This window comes from Corvus brachyrhynchos, unplaced genomic scaffold (assembly GCF_000691975.1).
Source record: "Corvus brachyrhynchos isolate BGI_N302 unplaced genomic scaffold, ASM69197v1 scaffold34, whole genome shotgun sequence".
NCBI classification, from domain to species: domain Eukaryota; kingdom Metazoa; phylum Chordata; class Aves; order Passeriformes; family Corvidae; genus Corvus; species Corvus brachyrhynchos.
The window spans coordinates 1606760-1627887 of NW_008238126.1; the positions used below are offsets into that span (position 1 = coordinate 1606760).

General features: G+C 39.4%; 1 protein-coding gene across 4 annotated transcripts in view; it reads right to left on the reverse strand.

Annotated features, from left to right (window-relative positions):
• Window positions 1–14149, reverse strand: part of USP9X (ubiquitin specific peptidase 9, X-linked) — a 79691-nt gene extending 65542 nt beyond the window's left edge. For 3 of the 4 annotated variants that reach the window (XM_017733449.1, XM_017733451.1, XM_017733450.1), the window contains exons 1-9: window positions 13877–14131; window positions 10109–10254; window positions 9729–9808; window positions 5582–5694; window positions 5049–5267; window positions 3726–3841; window positions 3229–3480; window positions 3013–3151; window positions 1297–1449 (exon numbers count right to left, since the gene is read on the reverse strand). In XM_017733449.1, coding sequence (XP_017588938.1) covers window positions 1297–1449; window positions 3013–3151; window positions 3229–3480; window positions 3726–3841; window positions 5049–5267; window positions 5582–5694; window positions 9729–9808; window positions 10109–10254; window positions 13877–13972 — 1314 coding nt within the window. In that variant the 5' untranslated portion in view covers window positions 13973–14131. Of the gene's footprint in view, window positions 1–1296; window positions 1450–3012; window positions 3152–3228; window positions 3481–3725; window positions 3842–5048; window positions 5268–5581; window positions 5695–9728; window positions 9809–10108; window positions 10255–13876 lie in introns of all 4 variants that reach the window. The other variant, XM_008633025.2, reaches the window with a different exon arrangement.
• Window positions 14150–21128: the final 6979 nt, after the last annotated feature.

The window sequence follows — 21128 nt, forward strand, 5'->3', positions numbered from 1 at the left end:
CCCCCCCCAGGTATCTTGCAGTCTGGAAAGATCTACAGACCACAAGCTGAAAACCAACAGTATGATTCCAGACCTTAATTCAAGTAATATTTAAGTGTATTGCTGTGCTACATGATGAAATTTTCTTAACAGGACTTTGGGATAATAAGAAAAAACTGTATTGATTTTCAGTCTGTGCAGTTACTGCCACGCTGGAATTGAAGTCTGGGCATGATAAAGTTATTTACAACACCAGAGATCTCAAGTCAACCCTCCCCTACATCACCTGCAGTCCCAAGTGTTTTAAATGTAACCTGAAGATAAGTGCACTTAAGCAAAACTGTTACAGTCTCAGAACAGCATGAACACATGTAAACTGTGTCACCCAAACCCCTATTAGCCCTTGCCCTGCTATAACCCAGCTGGCAACTGAGCACCACAGAGCTGCTCACTCACTTCTCCACGCCACAGTGGGATGGGGGAAGAGAGCCAGGCCGGAAAAAGTGAGAAAACCCATGGGGTGAGATAACATAGTTACTACAGAAGCTACTATGAAGAAATTAAACTCTATGCCTGACCAAACCCGTACAGCCCTCCCTCCCTGTCTTGGGAAGTTAGCCTTCCCACACTTGAAAGACTGGCCTCAGGACTTGTACAACCAGAGTTTCACTACCCATTACTTACGTTTCTATCCTAATTCTTTTTTATTTGCTATATACTCAGTAATTCTTAATGATTTCGTCTCTCCAGCTGCCCATTCTGTGTGTTAAACTCATGCAGCCCCCAACTAGGAAGCCCAGCCCCTCCAGTCATGTAAGTAAAAAAGTCAATATTGCATAATTTGTAATTTTTCAAATGTAATTATTGCAACACAAAGGAAAGAACTTGCAGTTAAACAACTTCTGGAACAGCCATTATTATAAGTCTTACTAATCACACTCTGCCCAGGAAAAACTTACACAACTGTGGGGAGCTCAGAGACTACCAACACGTATTTCTTAATGCATTTTAAAACACTATGCTATCACATATCATGTCTTTGCTCAATGTTGAAGGTCCCTTAATACTTAAAAATTATCATCTCTGCACCGTGTTCTCAACTGTTCCCTTAGGCTTTACATATACATGTAGCTTCCACTGGAGACATTTGAGATGACAATTTTGAGCTCCAGGACCCCAAAAAAGAGCACCATTTAATCTAAATTTTTTCTTTAGCTTTGTCTAACACAGAGCAGAAGCAGCCCAGGCTCTCTTCTAAACATGACATACAAGGAGATGCCTCCTGTGCAGCAGCAGAAAAGCAGCTGAATTATTTACCTGTGCAGCCCAAATGTTGTCAAGATCCTGCAAAGTGAGAGCTTTCTCTTTGATGACAAACCGGAGGATTTTCTCTAGTTTTTCTACATATTGAGGTTGATGAAGACTATCTCTTAATACAATTGATAAAATGTTGTTCTGCTGGATCCATTCCTGAATATAAAAAGAAAGTAGTGCCATCTCAAATTATTCAGGCGCCATCATTAATATTTAAACTACAAAACAAAAATCTAACCTGTTACAGATGAAAAAAGATGAAGCACAAGAGGAAGGTTTTTATCTCTAACTTTAATTTCCTCTCAAAAAAAAAAAACACCATTTAAAATAATCCAATATATTATTGGATTATTACTGGAATCCTCTTCACTGTAATATCTTAGGGGGAATTTTTTTTCAGGCATATTAAAATCATGAACTCAGAGCATAAAAATTTTCAAACAATTTCAAACATAAGAAGTCAGTGTGAAGAAGAGTTAACTCTTCTATTCAAGAAACAAAATTTTGATCTTCCAATTCACAGTCATTAAGTATCAAAACCAAGTTGTTTAAGACAATTCTAACTTTGCTGGTACACCTACTGCATATCCCATAAAAAGGACCTAAGAAAGGACTAAAATATAAAGAAGATTAGATTATTTAAGTACTGCCACTTATAGGGGTTTTGAAATGCTTCTAACTGAATCAGAGGCAAATATTCAAGCCATATTTAAGGAGATGCAATTTTCTCAGTGGTGTCACAGACACGATCAGACCGCTTTGTTCCAAGTGAAGCAAAGCAGGATGTGCTCTGAGCACTAAAAGAGAAAACAAACATCCACAGCATCATAATTTCCAACTATGTCCTTGATTAGACTTACAATATTCAAGCTGGTCTCGTGAAATAATGAAATCTAGAAGTTTTCAACTAAAAACACAGGTCTTGTATGAGATGCCAAACTGTAGGGAACATGTAAAAAAGAGACCTATTTCCTCCTATTGCTTTAAAAAGTCAAAACTGCGGTTATTCTTTCTTGTCAGATGTCCTTTTGTATTACAAACTTCACAACAGGTGGCCAGTCAGAAAGATAGGGCAGAACAATGTAAAAATCACTTAACACAACTAGATTTCACAAAGATTAAGAGAAAATAGTTATTATTTTAATTTTATAATTGCTCATTTTCATAGTTCCCTATACATACATTCAAGAAACAGTATTCAAAATACAAAAATATTAAAACAAAAATGTGGTATCTAGAACTTTCTGTACCAAAGCTTTCAGTTTCTGAAATGTGAGAAGCAGAGTGGACACTTAGAACTCTCGTAAGAAAAAGCTGAAGCGCAAAACCCAGACTAAATCCTTATTTAAATGACCATTAAATTTCTAGTTACTGTTGCACTGAAGTTGCAAATGAATCAGACTTGTTTTATCTAGGTTTCTCTGGGTTTTTTAAATCACCACATAAAACCCACACTATTCAAGGATCCATTTTTGAGTCATGTTTTTAGCAGCACTGAAAAGTAATTCTCAACAGCAGCTTTGACACAAATACAGCATTTTTTCACAGAAAGGCTACTATTAAAATGCCTTATTACCACTACATGATACCTAATGTTTCTAACACTATATGAAAATAAACAGTGTGTGCTGGATCCACAATATAGAGCTACTTCTCCAGTTAGAGTACTAAGGAGAAACAAAATCTATGCAATGAACTTCACTGAAAAGGAGCACTTACTGCCATTCTTTCAGCTGTGAGCCACTCTTCCTCTTCAGGATTACCATGTCGATGAGTGTAGTATGACACACTGGATATTACTTTGTTAACTTCATTTAGTGCATTCATTTTACCATTGAAAGAGGAAATTTGTAACAACCTGTGAGAAAAACTGAATGTAAGAAGTGTGGAAAAAAATGTCACCAGTGGCATATTATATTAGGAGTAGCATCTTACCTAAGTATCATTTTTAACCTAAATATTTCTAAATTTTTTACAGTTTCTTCTTGTCCTGGAACTCTTGAAGCTAAGTTCTTTAGAGATTTGATTATCATTGACAGAGCATCATTTTTGGCTTCATTCTTTGCTTCTTTTTTCAGTTCATCATCTGTTAAATTTTCTAAAAACTGTGGAACCATTTCTATAATTGGAAGGAAGTATTTCTTCACTGTATGTAATGTTAAAAATTCAAAACATTGTCCAAATGGCCTAAAAAAGAAAGAAAAAAGGGAAAGTGTCATAATCAGTAGACATGCATATAATAAGGTGTAATTAATTCAAGAAACTCATATCTACTTAGAAGCACATGAAATGGTGAAGGCAGACACAACCAGCTAAGAGATTCAGTGAAAGGAAGTGCTTCAATGACAGTCCAAGCTTTGTGCTAACATAGTATTTTATACTGAGTCCAACTTTTCCAAATGCATAAATCATTATTTAGAAAAAAAACTTACTTGATGAGAGCTGCTATGATCTGAACATTCAATGCTGATCCACTCATGAATCGATCATGCAAGATCTGAAATCCATTTAATGTGCCAAACTTGTTGATAAGATCTACTAGCCAACCCTGCAATAAAGCAAAGTTATTTTCTGATATTTACAATGTACCATCTAGAAATATTTTCAAGTACCTGTTAATAACAAAATTTGCTTTTAAAAAGTCTTTACACAATAGCTTACATACTCAGTTTTAAGGAAATACTCAGAAACAGGCAACAAGATCTCTTCTGTTATCATGTCAAAGAGCCGGTGCTGTATATGAGCTACTCAAAGAAATTTATCAAATATATAGGAATAAAATTGACTATAATTTAGGTCCAGCTTTGGCTGCTATATTATTACAGAAAGTCTGACAATTCTGGTATTTTTTTCTTTGCTCTGGATGCAATAATGCCAAATACAAAAGCATTAAGAATGCAAAGTAACATTCTTCTAAACACAACTAGCAATGCAAGGGGAGTCCTTTTTTTATCTTTAGTTCTTTTAAGTCAATAGTCAGCAGTTCTACTAAAGAAAAAGAAAACTTAAAAAAATGAAAATATGTATATATATAATTCAGTTAGCTCCTGAAGTCTTATCAATACTATTTGGAGATCAATTCTGAAAACTTCAGACTCAAGAACCAGAATGGATTACTAATCTTCACTTCCAGTTAAAAAAATAAAACAACAACAAAACCAAAAGCCCAAGAAACCACAACAACAAAAACAAACAACAAAAAACCCCAAACAAACAAAAAACCAAACCTTCAACATCCCCCCAGAACCAAACCAAACCCACCAAAAAAACCACACTGACAGTAGTATCTCATGTCCAATTAAAAACATCTCTTCAACCATTGGAAACTGTAAGGAAGAGAAAATTCCTACTTTATCACATAATCCCCTCCTCAAAATGTGTTGCCTACAAAATCATGTTAAGTGAGAAGGTAAATCCATCAACTGGCAAATGCAAGCAAGCCAATTAACACAGTAGGAATGGCATTCCAACAGAGTTGTGCCAGCTTACCACAGAAACACATGACACAGTCTGATAGCGGACCAAAGACAGGAAGAGTTAGAAAGGGAAATGTACATTTCCCCTTCTAAGCCAGGGGAAATCAGGAGTCTAAGCAGGAGTCTCTAATCAGGAGTCATAAGCAGCAGAACACCTTAGTGATAGAGAGAATGAAGAGGGCTTTTTCTCCATGCTCTAAAAACACTTCTCTACAGCTCCTGTGTCATTATGTAACACTGCACAGAATAAAATACACTGGTCTGAAAAGGTTTTCATACCTTTGGTGATCGTGGGTCAGGAGGACGGGCATAAAGCTCATCTTCAGCGAGCTGGACTCCTGCAGGAACTGTTTCTGAGGGACGAGTACCATTGTATAGATGGAATTTGCAGTGAGGATTTAAGGCCATGGCAAGAAGTTCAAGAAGGGGAAACCAATCTTGGGACAGCTTGGCCACACAGAGTTCCACTAGTCGATGAGTGTTGTTAATAATACATCTCTGTTAAGAAAGAAAACAAACAAGTAAGAACGTGGCAGGGGACAGACTCAGAACATACATGGTTCCAGTCCTCCTCAAATCATCTCTCATGTTCTATTTCCTTCTAAAACACTGCAGGCAATAAAGCGAAAAAATGACAGAAAGGTGTTTCCCCACTGCCCATCCAGATCCATGTATACAAGAGTTTTCTCACAGCTCACTATTGAGTTTCAAAGATTAGATCCAGCTTTTACAGTCTCCCCCTAATCACAAAGGCAGACTCCTTCCTTATTTAAATAACTATGCTCTTCAGAAACACAACTTCAAAAACTCACATGAATCTCAAACTTCCAGCCGCTCACTGCCTCGTCTGTAAGGATTTTTGTGAAGGATATTGTTAACCCATCTCGAAAAAATCGCTGGCATGCTTCACTTTTGACATCAAGGCCTATTTAAAATAAGAAAGAACAACAAAGTATTAGATATGGAATTTCATTAGTTGTTACATGAACATTTTAAATGCTGAAAGCAGATTTGGTGTGCTGGTGTTGGTTTCTTCTCAGTAGCTCACACAGGGCTGTGTTTTGATTTGGGCTGGAAACAGTGTTGGTTAACACAGGGATGTTTTTTTTTCACTGCTGAGCAGCGCTTACAGATCCGAGGTTTTCCTGCTTCTCACACCACCCTGCCAGGAAGTAAGCTGGGGGTGCACAACGATTTGGGAGGGGATACAGTCAGGATAGCTGAGCCCAAAGAACCACAGGGGTATCCCAGACCATATGGTGTCATGATCAGCCTATAGAGCTGGGGAAAGAAGGAAGAGGGAGATATTTGAAGTGAAGTTGTTTGTCTCCCCAAGCCACCATGTGATGGAGCCCTGCTGTCCTGGGGATGGCTGAACACCTGCCTACCCATGGGAAGTGGTGCATGAATTCCTTGGTTTGCTCTGCTGGCACACAAGGCTTTTGCTTTACCTGTTCAACTGTCTTTATCCCAACCCACGAGTTTTTTAACTTATGCCCTTCTGATTCTCTCCCCCATCCCAGCAGAGGGGCACTGAGCTGTGTGGTCCTTAGTTGCTGGCTGGGGTTAAATCACAACATTTGGACTTCAAAGGTATTTTGTTTAAAGTTTCAGAATTGATTTTAAACAAGTCTTGGATGAAAACAAACTTACATAAGCTTAAATGGACAAAAAACTTGATGGATTAATATTCTAGTAAAGCCATCTCAAAAAATTACACTCCTCTATACAATTTTTGAATTGTTTTTAAAAATGTGTGATCTGGATTGCATTTTTCCCCCCATGTTTACAACAGGCTTTGATAGATACACTAGCAAAAATAACAATAAATACAATCTTTATCTTCCATTCTTCTTTATGTTCTCTCTTATCTACTTGCTAACAGCAAAACCACTGAGTGAAGGGGGTAAAAATAACCATTTCAAAAAAATGCAGAAGATACAGCTTCAGTAAGCAACTCAGTAGTGGTCCCACAGAAATGCAGACAAATCATCTTGAGAGAAATGGAATGGTCTTTGAGGGTACTGGAAACAACTCCCATTACTGGGCTGCCTAACTTTTGGATGCATATGTGCCCATGCACATACAAATTTAATTTTTTTTGTCACTAGGGCCTACCTCTCTTTCCCACTCTGTGCAATTCATCAAAAACACAGATTTGGGATCAAGTCTGAAGGTTTATATTGTGTAGTGAAATCTCATTTCAGTTTAAGTAAGGTATAAATTCCAAAGTTGCCTTGTATCTTGCTTGTGTGTGTCACATTGGAAAGTTCTGGCAGCATATTAAAAACTAAGTGTAAATATTAGGAGCAATAAAATCCTTTTGAAATAAAGACTGGAGAATATTCTTGCCTATAAAAAACCAAAACCCTAAAATAAACCATTTTTTTATCTTTTAAATTTATAGCATCCAATTCACTATGACATTTATTTCTGGAGCAAATCTCATTACTGAAAATACTCCATAAGTATTAAAGAATTATTGTGAAGATAAACATCAGTCTACCTATTAAATGCTATTTTTCAAATAGGTTTTCTTCTATTAGCAAGTAACTCCAGACTATCTGTTGATAGTTGCATGGCTCATTGTTTAACAAAGAATAATGGATCGATGCCTACACATAAAAAGAGAATTTTCCATAAATGAATGCATCTGCCAGGAATAATGCAAGTCACAGTCTAACAGGATTCACACTACTCTGTCAAATTTGCTCCTTTCACTTGAAGGTGGTAATGCTGACACTTCGTTCTCATATGTACCTTCAATTAGTTCAGTTATGTCCCTTTCAATTTTAGTCCCTGAAGAGATTTAAAGATGATGCAAATACCACTCTTATTTTATAGCGAGGGTCACAAAGAAGCCATTACCCTGCAGTCACTCCAGAATGCTGATGGCCATTGGCCATGTCAGGAATAAAAGCTATTTAAGAGCCCTCATCACAAGAAAATGGTGCTTGACAAAAACATGTAGTGGGGTCTTTCTAGGTTTTGTTGCTTCACAATTTAAATAAGATACAGTGAGAAATACAGAGTTTATGCAATTCAAAAGCTGGTTATTTTTCAATTTATCCTTTCAGTTCCTCCTTTTGGAAACAGATCTTGTCAGAATATGAAAAATTCCCATAGACAGGTAGCAAGGAGTCCAATTCTGGATGTTACTGACATAATGGAGCACAGTTTAATCTATTAAGAAATGTACACAACAGAACCATTTCTATTACTTCTCTATATATACCCCACTCTCAAACAGTGTCTGCCAAGCTCTGATCCACCAAAACAGTGTCAGTTACACCAAGTTACACCCTATCATATTCCCTGGGAACTGGAAGTTATTTAAAAGGAACCATGGTAGCCATCATGTAACTTCAAGTTGCAAAAAGACCCCCGAAAACTAGGATGTAGCTGTAAAGGTAACACATTAAACAACTACTTATAAGAGCTTTCCTTGTTTTCTCCTTATTCAATAATCCTTGCATACACACATGGGAATTCATCTAGAGGGTAGGAGGAAACATAATTAAGTAGCAATGCAGAAATACTTTTCAGAATTGCACACCACCAACTTAAAAATCAAAGTGCAAAAGCATACAAATACATTTCCACTGTTTTTCACAACTTCAAGAGGAAAAATAAGCTTTTGGGGGGGGGAACTTTCAACTAAGCCTGATGCTTTGGGGAAGTACATTGATGTCAGGAGTAGCTAAAAATCTCATTCTGCTCTTATTACTTCACTGCATTGACAGCTTTTAGGTTTTGGGTTTTTTGGGGTTTTTTAAAGATGACTTAACAGCTGGCAGAACATACATCTCCTCTCTCACAAATCACAAGCAGATAATTCCTTTTTTACTGCACCGTTCCAACAATGCAGACACAAAGGTGGCTACATTTTCTTTTGAAAAGCTGGCTTTTTTTTTTGCTTCGGAACAGATGTGATCCCTTCAACATCCTACACTTGCCTGAGGATTCCTGCCAGACCAAGCTACACACAAAGCCACCAATTCCAAGCACAACTCCAGCTGATAAATCAGTGTTGGCAACAATATATCATTATCCTATGCCAGATCACAAGGATGCACCCTAACTTTTGGTTCTCCACAGAGTGCTCCAAAGCAAAAAACACTTAACAATCAAGATAACCCAGAATATCAGGACCACAATCATCTTTTTAGTCTTAAAGCTGCCTAAGAATAACATTTATTAACATGGAAATGAAATTGTCCTGGGCCAGCACCTATGCAGAAGAAAGAGCAGGCACTTTGTATGACACTGTATTTGAAACACAACGAGCTCGTAAGTGCAGATATCCAAAAAAATTATTTTGATGTAACTTCCGCTATTACTCAAGCACAAGGAACCTCCCAGGAGAACAGAACTTTCCAGAACAGATGACAAACTTGTCAATCTGACCAGTACAAATCAACAAACACATACACAGTCCTGATAGGGAACCCTCCTACTCCCAAGTCAGACACAGCAAGCACTGGTAGGACTATTAGTCTAAGCCATGCTGCTTAAAATGCTAACTTTTCTCTGATACTCTTAGAAGTATATGTGTGCAAATCTGAAGAAAAATTTATGGCAAGACATTTGAAAACTAGACTAGAAACTTAGTTAAAAACAAATAGAATTCTTTGAGTTTTAGCATCTGCTATAAAGACCAAACCCACTAGGTCTGATATCAAAGTGAATACAGAAAACAGGTATGACAGGAATGACAGGATTTTTATGTCTGTGAGCTTATTCGACTTCCCTACTCGGGCTAAGGCACCTATTTCTAACTACATTAATGGCTTTTTTAAGGTTCTTATCTGTGAAGATTTGGCATAGCACTCTGACACAATCTTCAAAACCAGGGCTATAACAGAAATTATTAACAATTTTTAAGCCTTCACCAGGGATTCTAAAGAAGACGAAAAAGTATTACACACCAATCCAATAATGAAATGTCTTCCAGCTTACCTTTTTTACTTAGGTCAATAGCAGCTTCTAGAAGAACTTCTAATTCCCCCTTCGGCAATACAGGAACAACCCATCGAGGCCTATATTCAGAAACAAACAAACCCAATTTCAGTTGTGCTTCTGAAAAATCAAGAACTCTTGCCCCATTGTAATGCTTTTAATATAGGCTCAGGAAACAGATTTTTAAATGCCCTGATGAGTATTACACTGACCAACCCAAACAAAAACTCATTCTGCTTGAAGCCTCTTTCTCCTTACAACTTTAACCCAACAAAAAAAGCATTTCAAGAAGTCCAGTGAAACAAAGATACAAAAATTCTGATTCCACTATCAAGATGTTTGCACAAATCATCTACACCTTGTCAAAAGTGTGAAAATACCTGTTGATCATGTCATCCAACTTTGCCAGGTCTGTGTGTGGAAATGCAGGCTCCTCATCTTCAAGCTGGGGTGGAGCATCAGCTTGGCCCTGCTCATCAGGCGGGGTAGCTGGGGAGTTCTCATTGGAAGAATCAGGTGAAGAAGTCTAAAATTGGGATGGAAAATACTTTAAATACTGCCTGTACTTGTGTGCCACTTGTTTTGGCATTTTTCCTTCCTAATGTATGCCAAAGAATCATCTCAAGTACATATCAATATAAAATAATTTGATTTCAGATTTATTAACAAAAAACAGAGCATAAAATGTGCTACATTCTTTCTATGTTGGCAGTTTAAAAATCAAGCTACTTTCCCAGCGAGGGAAGTGGGGTTTTTTTGGTAATAGCTTCTACTGTCGGCAGACCATGTTTCCAGACTGTGAAAAAAATACACTGAAGCTCCAGTTTTTACAAATCTTGTCCAGAGAAGTTGATTATTAGAGACATAGTTTTCAACAAAAGCACAGAAGAAAACAATCATGGAAAACATTTTCTTAAAGAGTTTGTTAAAAATGAGTGACCTACTACTATAACCATCTACTAATCAACCTTGAAGAACATGATTCTTAAATCCATTTTGATGGGCCATGCAAAACACAACACATTTTTCAGATGCCACTTATTATTCATATACAGAAATAGTATGAACTAACAATAATAATGGCTCAAATTGGAAGAGCAAGACTTAGGAAGACAAAACCTCAAGAACGTTTTTCACCTGTTGTACCAAATCTGCTTGGCAAGGAGTGTTATTTTCTTCACAGCAGCCTGTAGGGTGCTGGGTTTTGGATTTGTGACCAAAACAGCACTGGTAACACAGCAGTGTTTTGTCTGTTGGTTAACAGGCACAGATTCAAGGCCTGTTTTTCTCTTTGGTAACTCCTGTCAAAACTCAGACATAGGCAGGAGATACCATGAGCTGGACGCAAGGAAAAGCCACCTGGGATGTTGTCAGAGTATGAAGAAATGCAGTGAGGAAGGCCAAGGCTCACCTGGAATTAAACCTGGCTAAGGATGTCAAGGCTAACAACAAGGGCTTCTTCAAATACATCACAACCAAAACAAATGCATGGGAAAATGTGGTCCTGTTGCTGCTTCAGCCAAGAGACTGGGGAGGAGATCTAGAGGAAGGAAGTTTCTTTTGGTTGGGAAGACTGGGTAGAGACCATGTAATTAAACTTCATATCCACAGGCCCTGGCGGGATGCACCCACAAGTGCTGAGAGAAGTGCTGGAACCATAGTGAGGCAGGAGAGGTGCCTGAGGGCTGGAAGAAAGCAAATGTCACCCCAGTCTTCAATAAGGGCAAAAGGAGGACCCAGAGAACTACTGGACAGTCAGCCTCACTTCAACCCCTGGAAAGGTGATAGAACAACTCACTCTGGAGGTCACCTCCACTCACATGGAAGACAACATGATGATCAGGAGAGGTCAGCATGGATTCACTGAAGGTAAGTCATGCTTGGCCACCCTGATTACCTTCTACGATGAAACAAGTTCAGTAGTCCGAAAGAACTACCTGGATGGATGAGGGGAGAGCAGGGGATGTTGTCTGCCTTGATTTCAGCAGGGCTCTGACACTCTCTCACAGCATCCTCATTCACAAACTCAGGAGGTGTGGATGGGATGAGTGGACAGCGAGGTGGATTGAGAACTGGCTGAATGGCAGATCTCAGAGGTTGGTAATCAGTGGCACAGGGTCCAGCTGGAGGCCTGTCACCAGTGCTGTCCCCCAAGGTTCAACACTGGGCCCAGCAGTGTTTACCTTATTCATCAATGACCTGGGTGAGGGGCAGATGCCTCCTCAGCGAGTTGTCTGGTAACACAAGGCTGGGAGGAGGGGCCAACACCCCAGAGAGCCATGCAGCCCTTCAGGACCTCGACAGGATGGAGAGATGGGCAGAGAACCTCCTGAAATCCAGCAAAGGCAAATGCAGGGTCCTGCATGGGGAAAAACAACCCCAGGCACCAGGATGGGCTGGGGCTGACCTGCTGGGAAACACCTCTGGGGAGAAGGACCTGGGGGTCCTGGTGGACAATGAGCTGTCCCTGAGCCAGCACCGTGTCCCTGTGGCCAAGTGGCCAATGGGATCCTGGGGTGCATTAGGAAGAGCACTGCCAGCAGGTCAGGGACGTGATCCTGCTGCTCTGCTCAGCGCTGGTGAGGATCACCTGAGTGCTGTGTCCAGTTTGGGGCTCGTAAGTACAGGAGAGACATGGAACTCCTGGAGCAGGTCCAGCAGAGAGTGGCAAAGATGATGAAGAAACTGGAGCATCTCACTGAGGAAAGGCTGAGGGAGCTGGGCCAGTTTAACCTGGAGATGGCTTAGAGAGGACCTCATCAATATCTGCAGGAAGGTGTCAGAGGATGGACCAGGCTCTGTCTGGTGATGCCCAGCAACAGGCAAGAGACAACGAGCAAAAACTGAAACACAGAAGTTCCACTTGAACATGAGGAAGAACTTAACAGTGAGGCTGATTAAGCACTGGAACTGATTGCCCTGAGAGATTGTGGAGTCTCCTTCCCTGGAGATTGTCTGGTCACAATCCTCATTAAGGTGGTCTAGGGAACCCTGCTTGAGCAGGGAAACTGCATTAGATGACCACCAGCTGTCCCTTAGAACCTTACCCATCCTGTGATTCTCACTTTGCCCCCAGCAGTTAATAGGGCAAGAGGCTGGGAGGGGACACAGCCGGGAGAGCTGACCTGAAATGACCCAAAAGATACTCCATGCCACAGAGCATCACACTTGGCAATAAAACAACGGGGGTATTTTTCCCAAGGCAGCTGTTGCTTGGGAAGTAGTTGGGCATCCATCAGCTGGTAGTGAGTGATGGCACTTGCATCACTTGTTTCCCCCTACCCCTTCATTTATTAAACTGCATTTATCTCAGCCCAAACAGCTTCTCACTTTTTTCTTCCAATTCTCTTCCCCATCCCACTGACGCAATGGGAGTCAGCGACAGTGGAGACTTCCTTGGCAGTTCAGGGTCAGCCCACCACACATTTCAAAGTACAGCTCATTCGCAGGAAGCAGCAATCACTAAACCTTCTAGTATTAAAAAAGTACCATCTTCATACTGAATTAAATGACCAAGTGTGGCTCTTCTCTTAAATGGTTTTGACTTTAAATGGTATTGTTTAAAAGCATTTTCTCTGGTATTTTTTCCCCCCAACAAAAAAGAATCATTACACCGTGATGTAGTATATGAAAGCTTTTGCTTGTCTTCTGAAAGCAAGAAACATGTGAAGCTGTTCAGGAAGTCTAGTACAATGAACGGAGACCCAGACACAGCTGCTCTGAAAGAGCTGATACCTGGGTAAGCTGTTTTATCCAAGAAGTGCTTTTGCAGAACTGAGCAGAAACCGAACTCAGAGATGTAGCACAATTTTACCGATCTGTGGCAGGTAAGTCTACAATGTGGTTTTGAGGAAGCTTCTGGTATTATTCCAAGAAGGCTTCTTATCCAAAATAGGTATGCTTGAAAGAATTATGCCACTGCCTGAAAAGGGAGCATTTTTTGCTATGCAGTGCTCTCCAACCACATTTACTTTGCCAATAGCATTGCCTTCAACCCTCAAAATATTGTTGTACTTCCAGACACACACACAAAAATGTCTAACTTAACTAGAGATCTCCACAAATACACAAATTCAAATAATTCAGGAACACTACTTCTACAGAACAAATTCCTTTATTTTTAGATGAACTGATTGTTAATACCATACCTGATTCTGCTGGAGGGGAGGCTGGGACTGTCCATCAGGAGCCTGGCCCTGGCTATCATTCCCTCCTACCGGAGAGCCACGAGTCGTGGCTGTCATACTCGACACAGGGCAGATCTTTGCAATTTTGTCTGCTTATGTAGTTGATGTAAGAGAAGAAATTATAGTCCACTTAGTAGAGTTGAAGTACCAGCATATGCTTGCCTTAAAAAGCTCCAACTCAAGAACATAACATCTTGCAGAGACCATTGCATAACCTGGAGGGGAATAAAAGGACAGTATCCTGTATTAATACATGCATGGAAACACAATCCACACTGGGAAAAGAACATTACAGAAACAAATACACTGCTACAGAGAATCTTCTATATTATACTTAGTGTTTCATTTTATTGAATACAATTGACCATGTCACATTTGAAATATTTACCATGATTTTAATGTTCTAAATAAAAATTACACTTATAATCATCTTTATACCATTGAGAAACTGACACACATCCAAAATGGGTGGCTATTTACTCTGTGTTCAGAATAAATGCATGCAGCGGTTTACTCTGACTCTTTTGTGTCTGAATTGCCACAGTAAATTCTCCATCTGAATTCATGGTGCTGCTCAAGGTCTATGTAGTAATGACCTGATTAAGAGCCTAAAAAGCCAAATTTGTAATCTTTTCCAATACTCTCCACCTGACACTGTCTTAACTGCAGATGTCAGACAGAATTAAGAGACTGATTCTATCTCAGCTGAGGCTAACAGACACCCTGCAGCCAAACTATTAGCACATCAGTATTCACCCAGGGAATTTGATCTGTATTCCCTTTATCCAGCACGTGCCTATGAAAGCCAGGGTCCACTGGCCTTTTGGCCCCACTATGAAGCCGATCCCACTCCCAATAAGTGGTTTAGCAGATTATATGAAGAAAATTGTGACATCAGATTTGTTGAAATTGTAATGGTATACCAACAGTTCAATATTCACTGTGTTTCAACTTCACTGTATCATATACAGACAAAAACAGTTGCATTAAGTTAAAACAGCAATTCCACTCAATACCACCAAGCATTGTATAACCACAGAAGCTGAAACGTAATTTCCCAGAGCAACTCAGACTTCCAAGCACCACATAAAAGAAAAACAGTTCTCAGAAAGTTAAAAAGACAAGTAAGGTGATAGAAAGAGCTGTATGAGCTTCCAGCAAGATGCATTTGGCAGTGCTGTGTTCCTGATCCAATCACCAAAACCTCAAGTTAACAACTGGAGTGAAATCTCTGTTGTAACACTATGCATATTCCTAAGTGTTTTATTATGATGTCTCATCTCAAGTTAAGTTTCAATGCTGTTATCTTTCTCCAAGACACTTTAAAATCTTTTCTTATATTGTGTGAATTTGCACAGCATTACATATACAATAAAAATTGACTGAATACACTCCAACTCCTCTGCCCAGTCTCCAATATTAACAGCACCAACAAACTTGGAGATCTTTAATAATGTCACTAAAATAATGTTCACTTTTGAATAAAACTGTATTGTTTCAAAACACTCAACTGCAATCCATCTGTAGCTTTCATAATTCATATTCATAGGGCTTAGTAAGCCTAAGTCCAGAAAAAATGCATTACCAACTCAAAACTTTCTTTAGGAAGACATTGATTTTTGAAATGCAATTTTTAAAATTAATATATTTGGTATTTAATTTGTGAGTTTTTTAAATGCCCTGCAGAGTATTTGTTTTCTACTGATGTTTATAAAGATCACTAAGTAGAAAGTACTAGCAAGAGTAAGTTTCCTGCCACATATATATACACATACACACACTGCAGTCTACTGCAGTTCAATGCAGTCAGTTCCCCTGCACTACCTGATGGAGATTCCGAGGTACCAGTGAAATCAAACTGCTGCCAACGTACACGGCACTCTTCTGCAGCCCTAAGCCAACCACCATCACCACCACAATAAACCTTCTCTAATCGCCACTATTCTTCCTTAACAGGGCTGGTTCACGAAACAGCCACATAAAAAACTTGTGCTGGCACAAGGAGTAAGGTAGCATAGAAGCAGGGAAGGGGTAAAACAGCTCATTTCAACAGCAATCCTGGTCCAGGCTGGCTTAAACTGCAGGCAGAAGTGTCCACCAGCAGCTGCAGTTCCACAGTAGCTGACACCAAGGACAAGCTGCTTGATCTCATCTCTTCCGTACTCTAATGCTTTGGGCTGACTTATCATGAAGTGAGCTGGTTCAGAGTACCAAAGGAAACAACAACAAAACCCCACCAAATGTACAAAGACTGATTATTTTTCAGTTTCTTTAATTATCTGAAGAGGAGCACTGCAAGGCCAGAGAGTATCACCCTAATGCCAGCCAGGAAGCCAGGACAAACTGCAGCTCTCCTATCACAGTGACTGACATTAGTGTGAATTTACCCTCAGATTTTGTTTCTGTGCTTAGCTGAAGGATGTGGGCAAAGCATTCTTGTAAATTCCATTCTGCTCAAGGCAAGTAACACGATTTAACCAGGAGATACAAGAAAGCTAATACTGAAATAGCCAACCTACTCAAAATCTTGCAAATTCACAAAATGAAACAAAATCTAAGAAAAATATTATGAATTTTGTAGATACTAGTAAATACAAAACATTTACATGAAGGACTAACCTGGTTTTTTCTTCCTCTTATTTAGGGATTGTTTGCTTAAGAGTCTAATCATGATTCTCTATGCATATTACTTAAATTACATTCCCAGGAAAGCGTATGGCAGGGCTTCCACAGTTTCACTTGTCTTAGCCATGTGCATTAGACAAGGCAAACTTCTTAAGTGAGTTCATCGCCTCTCCCTCCAAATCTGTGTGATGTCCTCAGACAGACAATAGTAACTTCAAGTTATGCTGCATCTAACTAAAAACACTCCATCTCCAATACATCATCTGACTGCTTCTTGTAGTATCTGCATGTTCTCAGTTGCAGGGATATTCTTGTTCAGGTATTTTCCTTTTAATTACAGAATATACAAACATACTTTTGTAAATGCAATCATTATCCAATTCATGCAATTTAAACAGTATTAGAAGGAAGTGGTTTACCAGTCCTGTTTTCAGTCATTCATTTACCATTTATGTTTCAGAGAAAACAGCAAACTGCAAGCCCACGGAGAACACACCACTGCTTTAGTCTCTCTAGAACTAATTAACCATGAAATTTTGAATTCCCATCACTTCTTTAATTCAGACTATTCAATTTCAATTTTTTAGAGTTACAATGCACCAAGGCACAGTTTGGCTCAGCTCAAGAATAGCCTTTATACCTATTTATAATTAATTTGATAATTTATAAACAAATGTAAACTGATGCAGTGACATAATTGGTTTTAAGTGTACAGACAGCCCAATATAAACAATTCAAATTACGTGTATCCAGCTGAATTCTAATGGATACTCTATGTTAGTTTTTATATACATCTCATTTCTACTATTTCTGATTTTGGATTCAGCACACTATCACAAAATACGCTGAACTGGAAGGGCCCCACAAGGATCATCAAGTTCCACTCCTGGCCCTGCACAGAACCATCCCCAGGAATCACACCATTGACCAGGACTCCCAGGTCCCTTTCTGCAGCACTGCCTTCCAGCACCTCATTCCCCAGTCTGTCCATACATCCAGGGTTGCCCCATCCCAGGAGCAAGCCACATTAAAAAAAATTATCACCTTTATCCAAAGCTTTGAATGGACACAGGGTCAAGGTGCAGATAGATCCCTGTTAAGTGACTGCTAATCAAGCAGTGTATGAGGCTATGAAGACTGAATCAAATGAATCCCACTAATATTTGCTTTTGATGCCAACTGAAAAAATTCCTATTTGCCATGTTTTTGCCCTCTCCTTACGTCACCCCGATCCACCAACAAATTGTACGTGAAAGCCAGCTTTTGCTCCACCTGACTCCTTGGAATTTCAGCAGCACCAGAAAAAGGCAACTATAGACTTTTTGACTCCATATGGCCCCCTTTAGAAGGCACCATCCAGTGGGAGCAGCACTCCAACAGAGCCCCAGCTGCCCAGATGGAGGACACCAGGCACGGCACTGGCCTCCAGGAGGGAGCGGTCTCTGCTTCCAGGCTCAACCACCCATTACAGCTGCACACCTGAACCTCACCTCAGCTTCCACAGTCTGCAACCTCATGCCTATGTGGCAGAATAGGTTAATTTTGTTTTGGGGAGAAATCAAGAACCTTTTCAAAAGTCAGGGGGGAAAAAACTCAGAGGTAGGTTCCTAGATAAGTGGTAAGTAAGAAGCAAATATGTACACAATAGTCTGTTACAGGATAACATGTCACAGCAAACACAAAGGCATGTTACCATATAATGATAAAGGAACAAACACAATTTTCTAATACAGCTGACTTCTCGAACGGCCTTCATTTGAGTTTCTCCAAGTCTCCTCTTCAAAAGTAACTGAAATACCCCAATACATACAGCCCTTTTCCCTAAATTAGTTACTTATAATACAGAGTCTCAGCAAAAAGCAAATGCAAGGTGCCAGATGACACGAGGCAGACCTCAAAATACACTTTATTATTCATGAGCATTACTTAAGCCCTATCTAGGGGGACAGACCTATTTTTCCTTTAACTAAAGTATTCTGGTTATATACAAGTGACAACATATGTCACAAAATCTACTTTGCCATGTCGTAACAATGAATGCCAGAGTTAAGAGTCTGCTTAACATGTAACAACAGAGCTTTGTAACAACCATAAAGCAATTTATTTACAGAATGATGTTCCCATGAAATGGGAGCTCACAGATGTGCTGCTCCTTCATCACAAGCGCTGTACTGCAAAAAGGCTTAACAGCAGCAATACAAATTTGGGGATGAAAGGTATCACTGATTTGTTTCATACAGGATTCTAGGAACTGCATTCTTAAAACCTCAGTAAGTACTGAATCATCACAAGGATTATGATATGATTCTAGTTTAAAAATTCTAGACTTCTACCCCATTCCTTTATTTCAACCAGAAGGATTTCTCAACTAGAAACACCTCCCCCAAATCTGTAACACTGACCTAATTCAGTAGTTACAATCTATACACACCCCCACACATTTTCCATTTTCTTTCCTCCCTGCGCCTTGTATCTTTCAGAAAGGAGGAAATTATTAACATAATCAGAATAGAGAACTGGAGGTCGCAGCATTTTGCTCATTAACACTGACATGCACTGAGAGTGACATGCATTCAATGATTAATGCAAAACCTGTCATTAAGCTACTATTCAATAGAGCAAGAAGTATCTTTCAACATTTAAAAAATACCTGATAAGCAGCAATCAGAAAATGTTATCTCAAATAGCACATATTACAAAAAAAAAACCCCTTTGAATTCCTTCTCCTCCTAAACAAATGAGTGTATATGAGACTTAGTCAACTGCATCAGGTTCCAACATTAGTTCAAAGCAAGAAATGTCTTAACATCACAGTACAAGACAGAATTTGAGTAACTGTAACAGTTACAAACTAAAACTATTCTCTCTGAAAAATATGTTACTTCAAGTAACTTTTTTCAGTCATCGTTCTACATCATATACCTGAAATTAAGACAACTGGGAGCAAAAGTTTCTGGAACACTGAGAACGTCTATGTAAACATATAATTCTATTTGCCCTCAAATTCATATAACAAAATAAAGGGAGATTGCTCTGAAACATACTTCAGTTCTTTGAGGATTCTTTTCTTCTTAATTTCAAAACTTGGTGTTGAGACTAAGCTTAGTCTCAACATCTACTTAACAGTACCCAACTTCACCTCGTACAACATGCTCCTACATGCAGCACTCACATGAGTTTAAGCAAGAGTAAGAGCATAGAAAGTGAACTTCCAAACTGGGAGCCCAAGAAATTATGATCAGAACAAACTGTATTCAAGCCAAGGCTTACAACAGTATTTGGCTCTGCACATCAAGGCAACAAAACTGACATCTCAAAACATACTAACTTCTTGTTTTATAGCATCTCAAAATGGTTTGGGTTGGAACGGACCGCAGTGATCATCCAGTTCCAACCCCCTGCCATAGAAGGGACACCTTCCACTAGACCAGCTTGCTCCTTTGATCCAACCTGGCCTTGAACACTTCCAGAGATGGGGCATCCACAACTTCTCTGGGCAGCCTGTGCCAGTGCTTCACGACAGGAAATCATTTCTTCCTAACATCTAATCTAAGCCTACTCTCAGTTTAAAGCCATTCTCCTTGTCCTATCACTACATGCCCTTGCTGTAAGTCCCCCTCCAGCTTTCCTGCAAGCTCCCTCTCAATACTAGAAGGGGTTCTATGGTCTCCCTAGAGCCTTCTCTTCTTCAGGCTGAACAGCCCCAACCCTCTCAGTGTGTCCTCACAGCAGAGATGTTTCCACATGGAATAACTTCCCGAAAGACTTAAATAAGAAAGGAAACACTTTACATCAAAGAACTACCTTACTTCATCCAATTCATCCAATTCAAAATTCATCCAAATTACACCTCTGCAAGCTATGGTGCGAAGTTCACCATCCAATACACTTGTGCACAAAACATTCCCAGTGTTCTGGGAATGCATTCAGCATCCTCCCTTTTCACTTGGTACACAGAACACTTTTACTGAGTATGTTACTCTTTATCATTTGTGCTTTAGGAGTTATGTTTAAAGATGGTTTCTCTGTATGTACACTACTTTTAATTGAAAGTGTATCTATATATATAGGTGGTAGTGGTATCAGCTGCTTTTCTTACTCTGTGCGCTAATTCAAGCAGTCGAGAAATGTTTTATTGCATCACAAGCTAAAAGACCTGCAAAACACACATTTTAGATGTATTGGTTCTGTTCTTGAAGTCTACAGCTTAAAAGCTCCTAGCATGAAATAATGCCTTACTGTATTTATAATTTGGGGCTTCAGAACTAAGGAGGAGATACTATGTCATGTCTAGGAAATGGTGTACCTCTTCTAAAAAGCTGGAGGAAAAGGTAGGTTCTCCCTGCTCTTCCTGATTTTGTTTGTGTGCCTGACTGGCAGTTCTGATTTTTTTGAAAGAAAAAGTGCCAGTTAAAAGTACAGATTGTGTTGCTGTCTGCTGATTTCTCAGTTCTTTTTCTTGTTTGACAAGCCCAAAAGTCAAAGAGAATAGAAACAGCAATCTTTAAAAGGACATCTTTATTCCCTAACTGCAAGGGAGTAGACAAATAGTTGCAAACCCCAGAACAGTGAGGCTGCCTTGGAAATG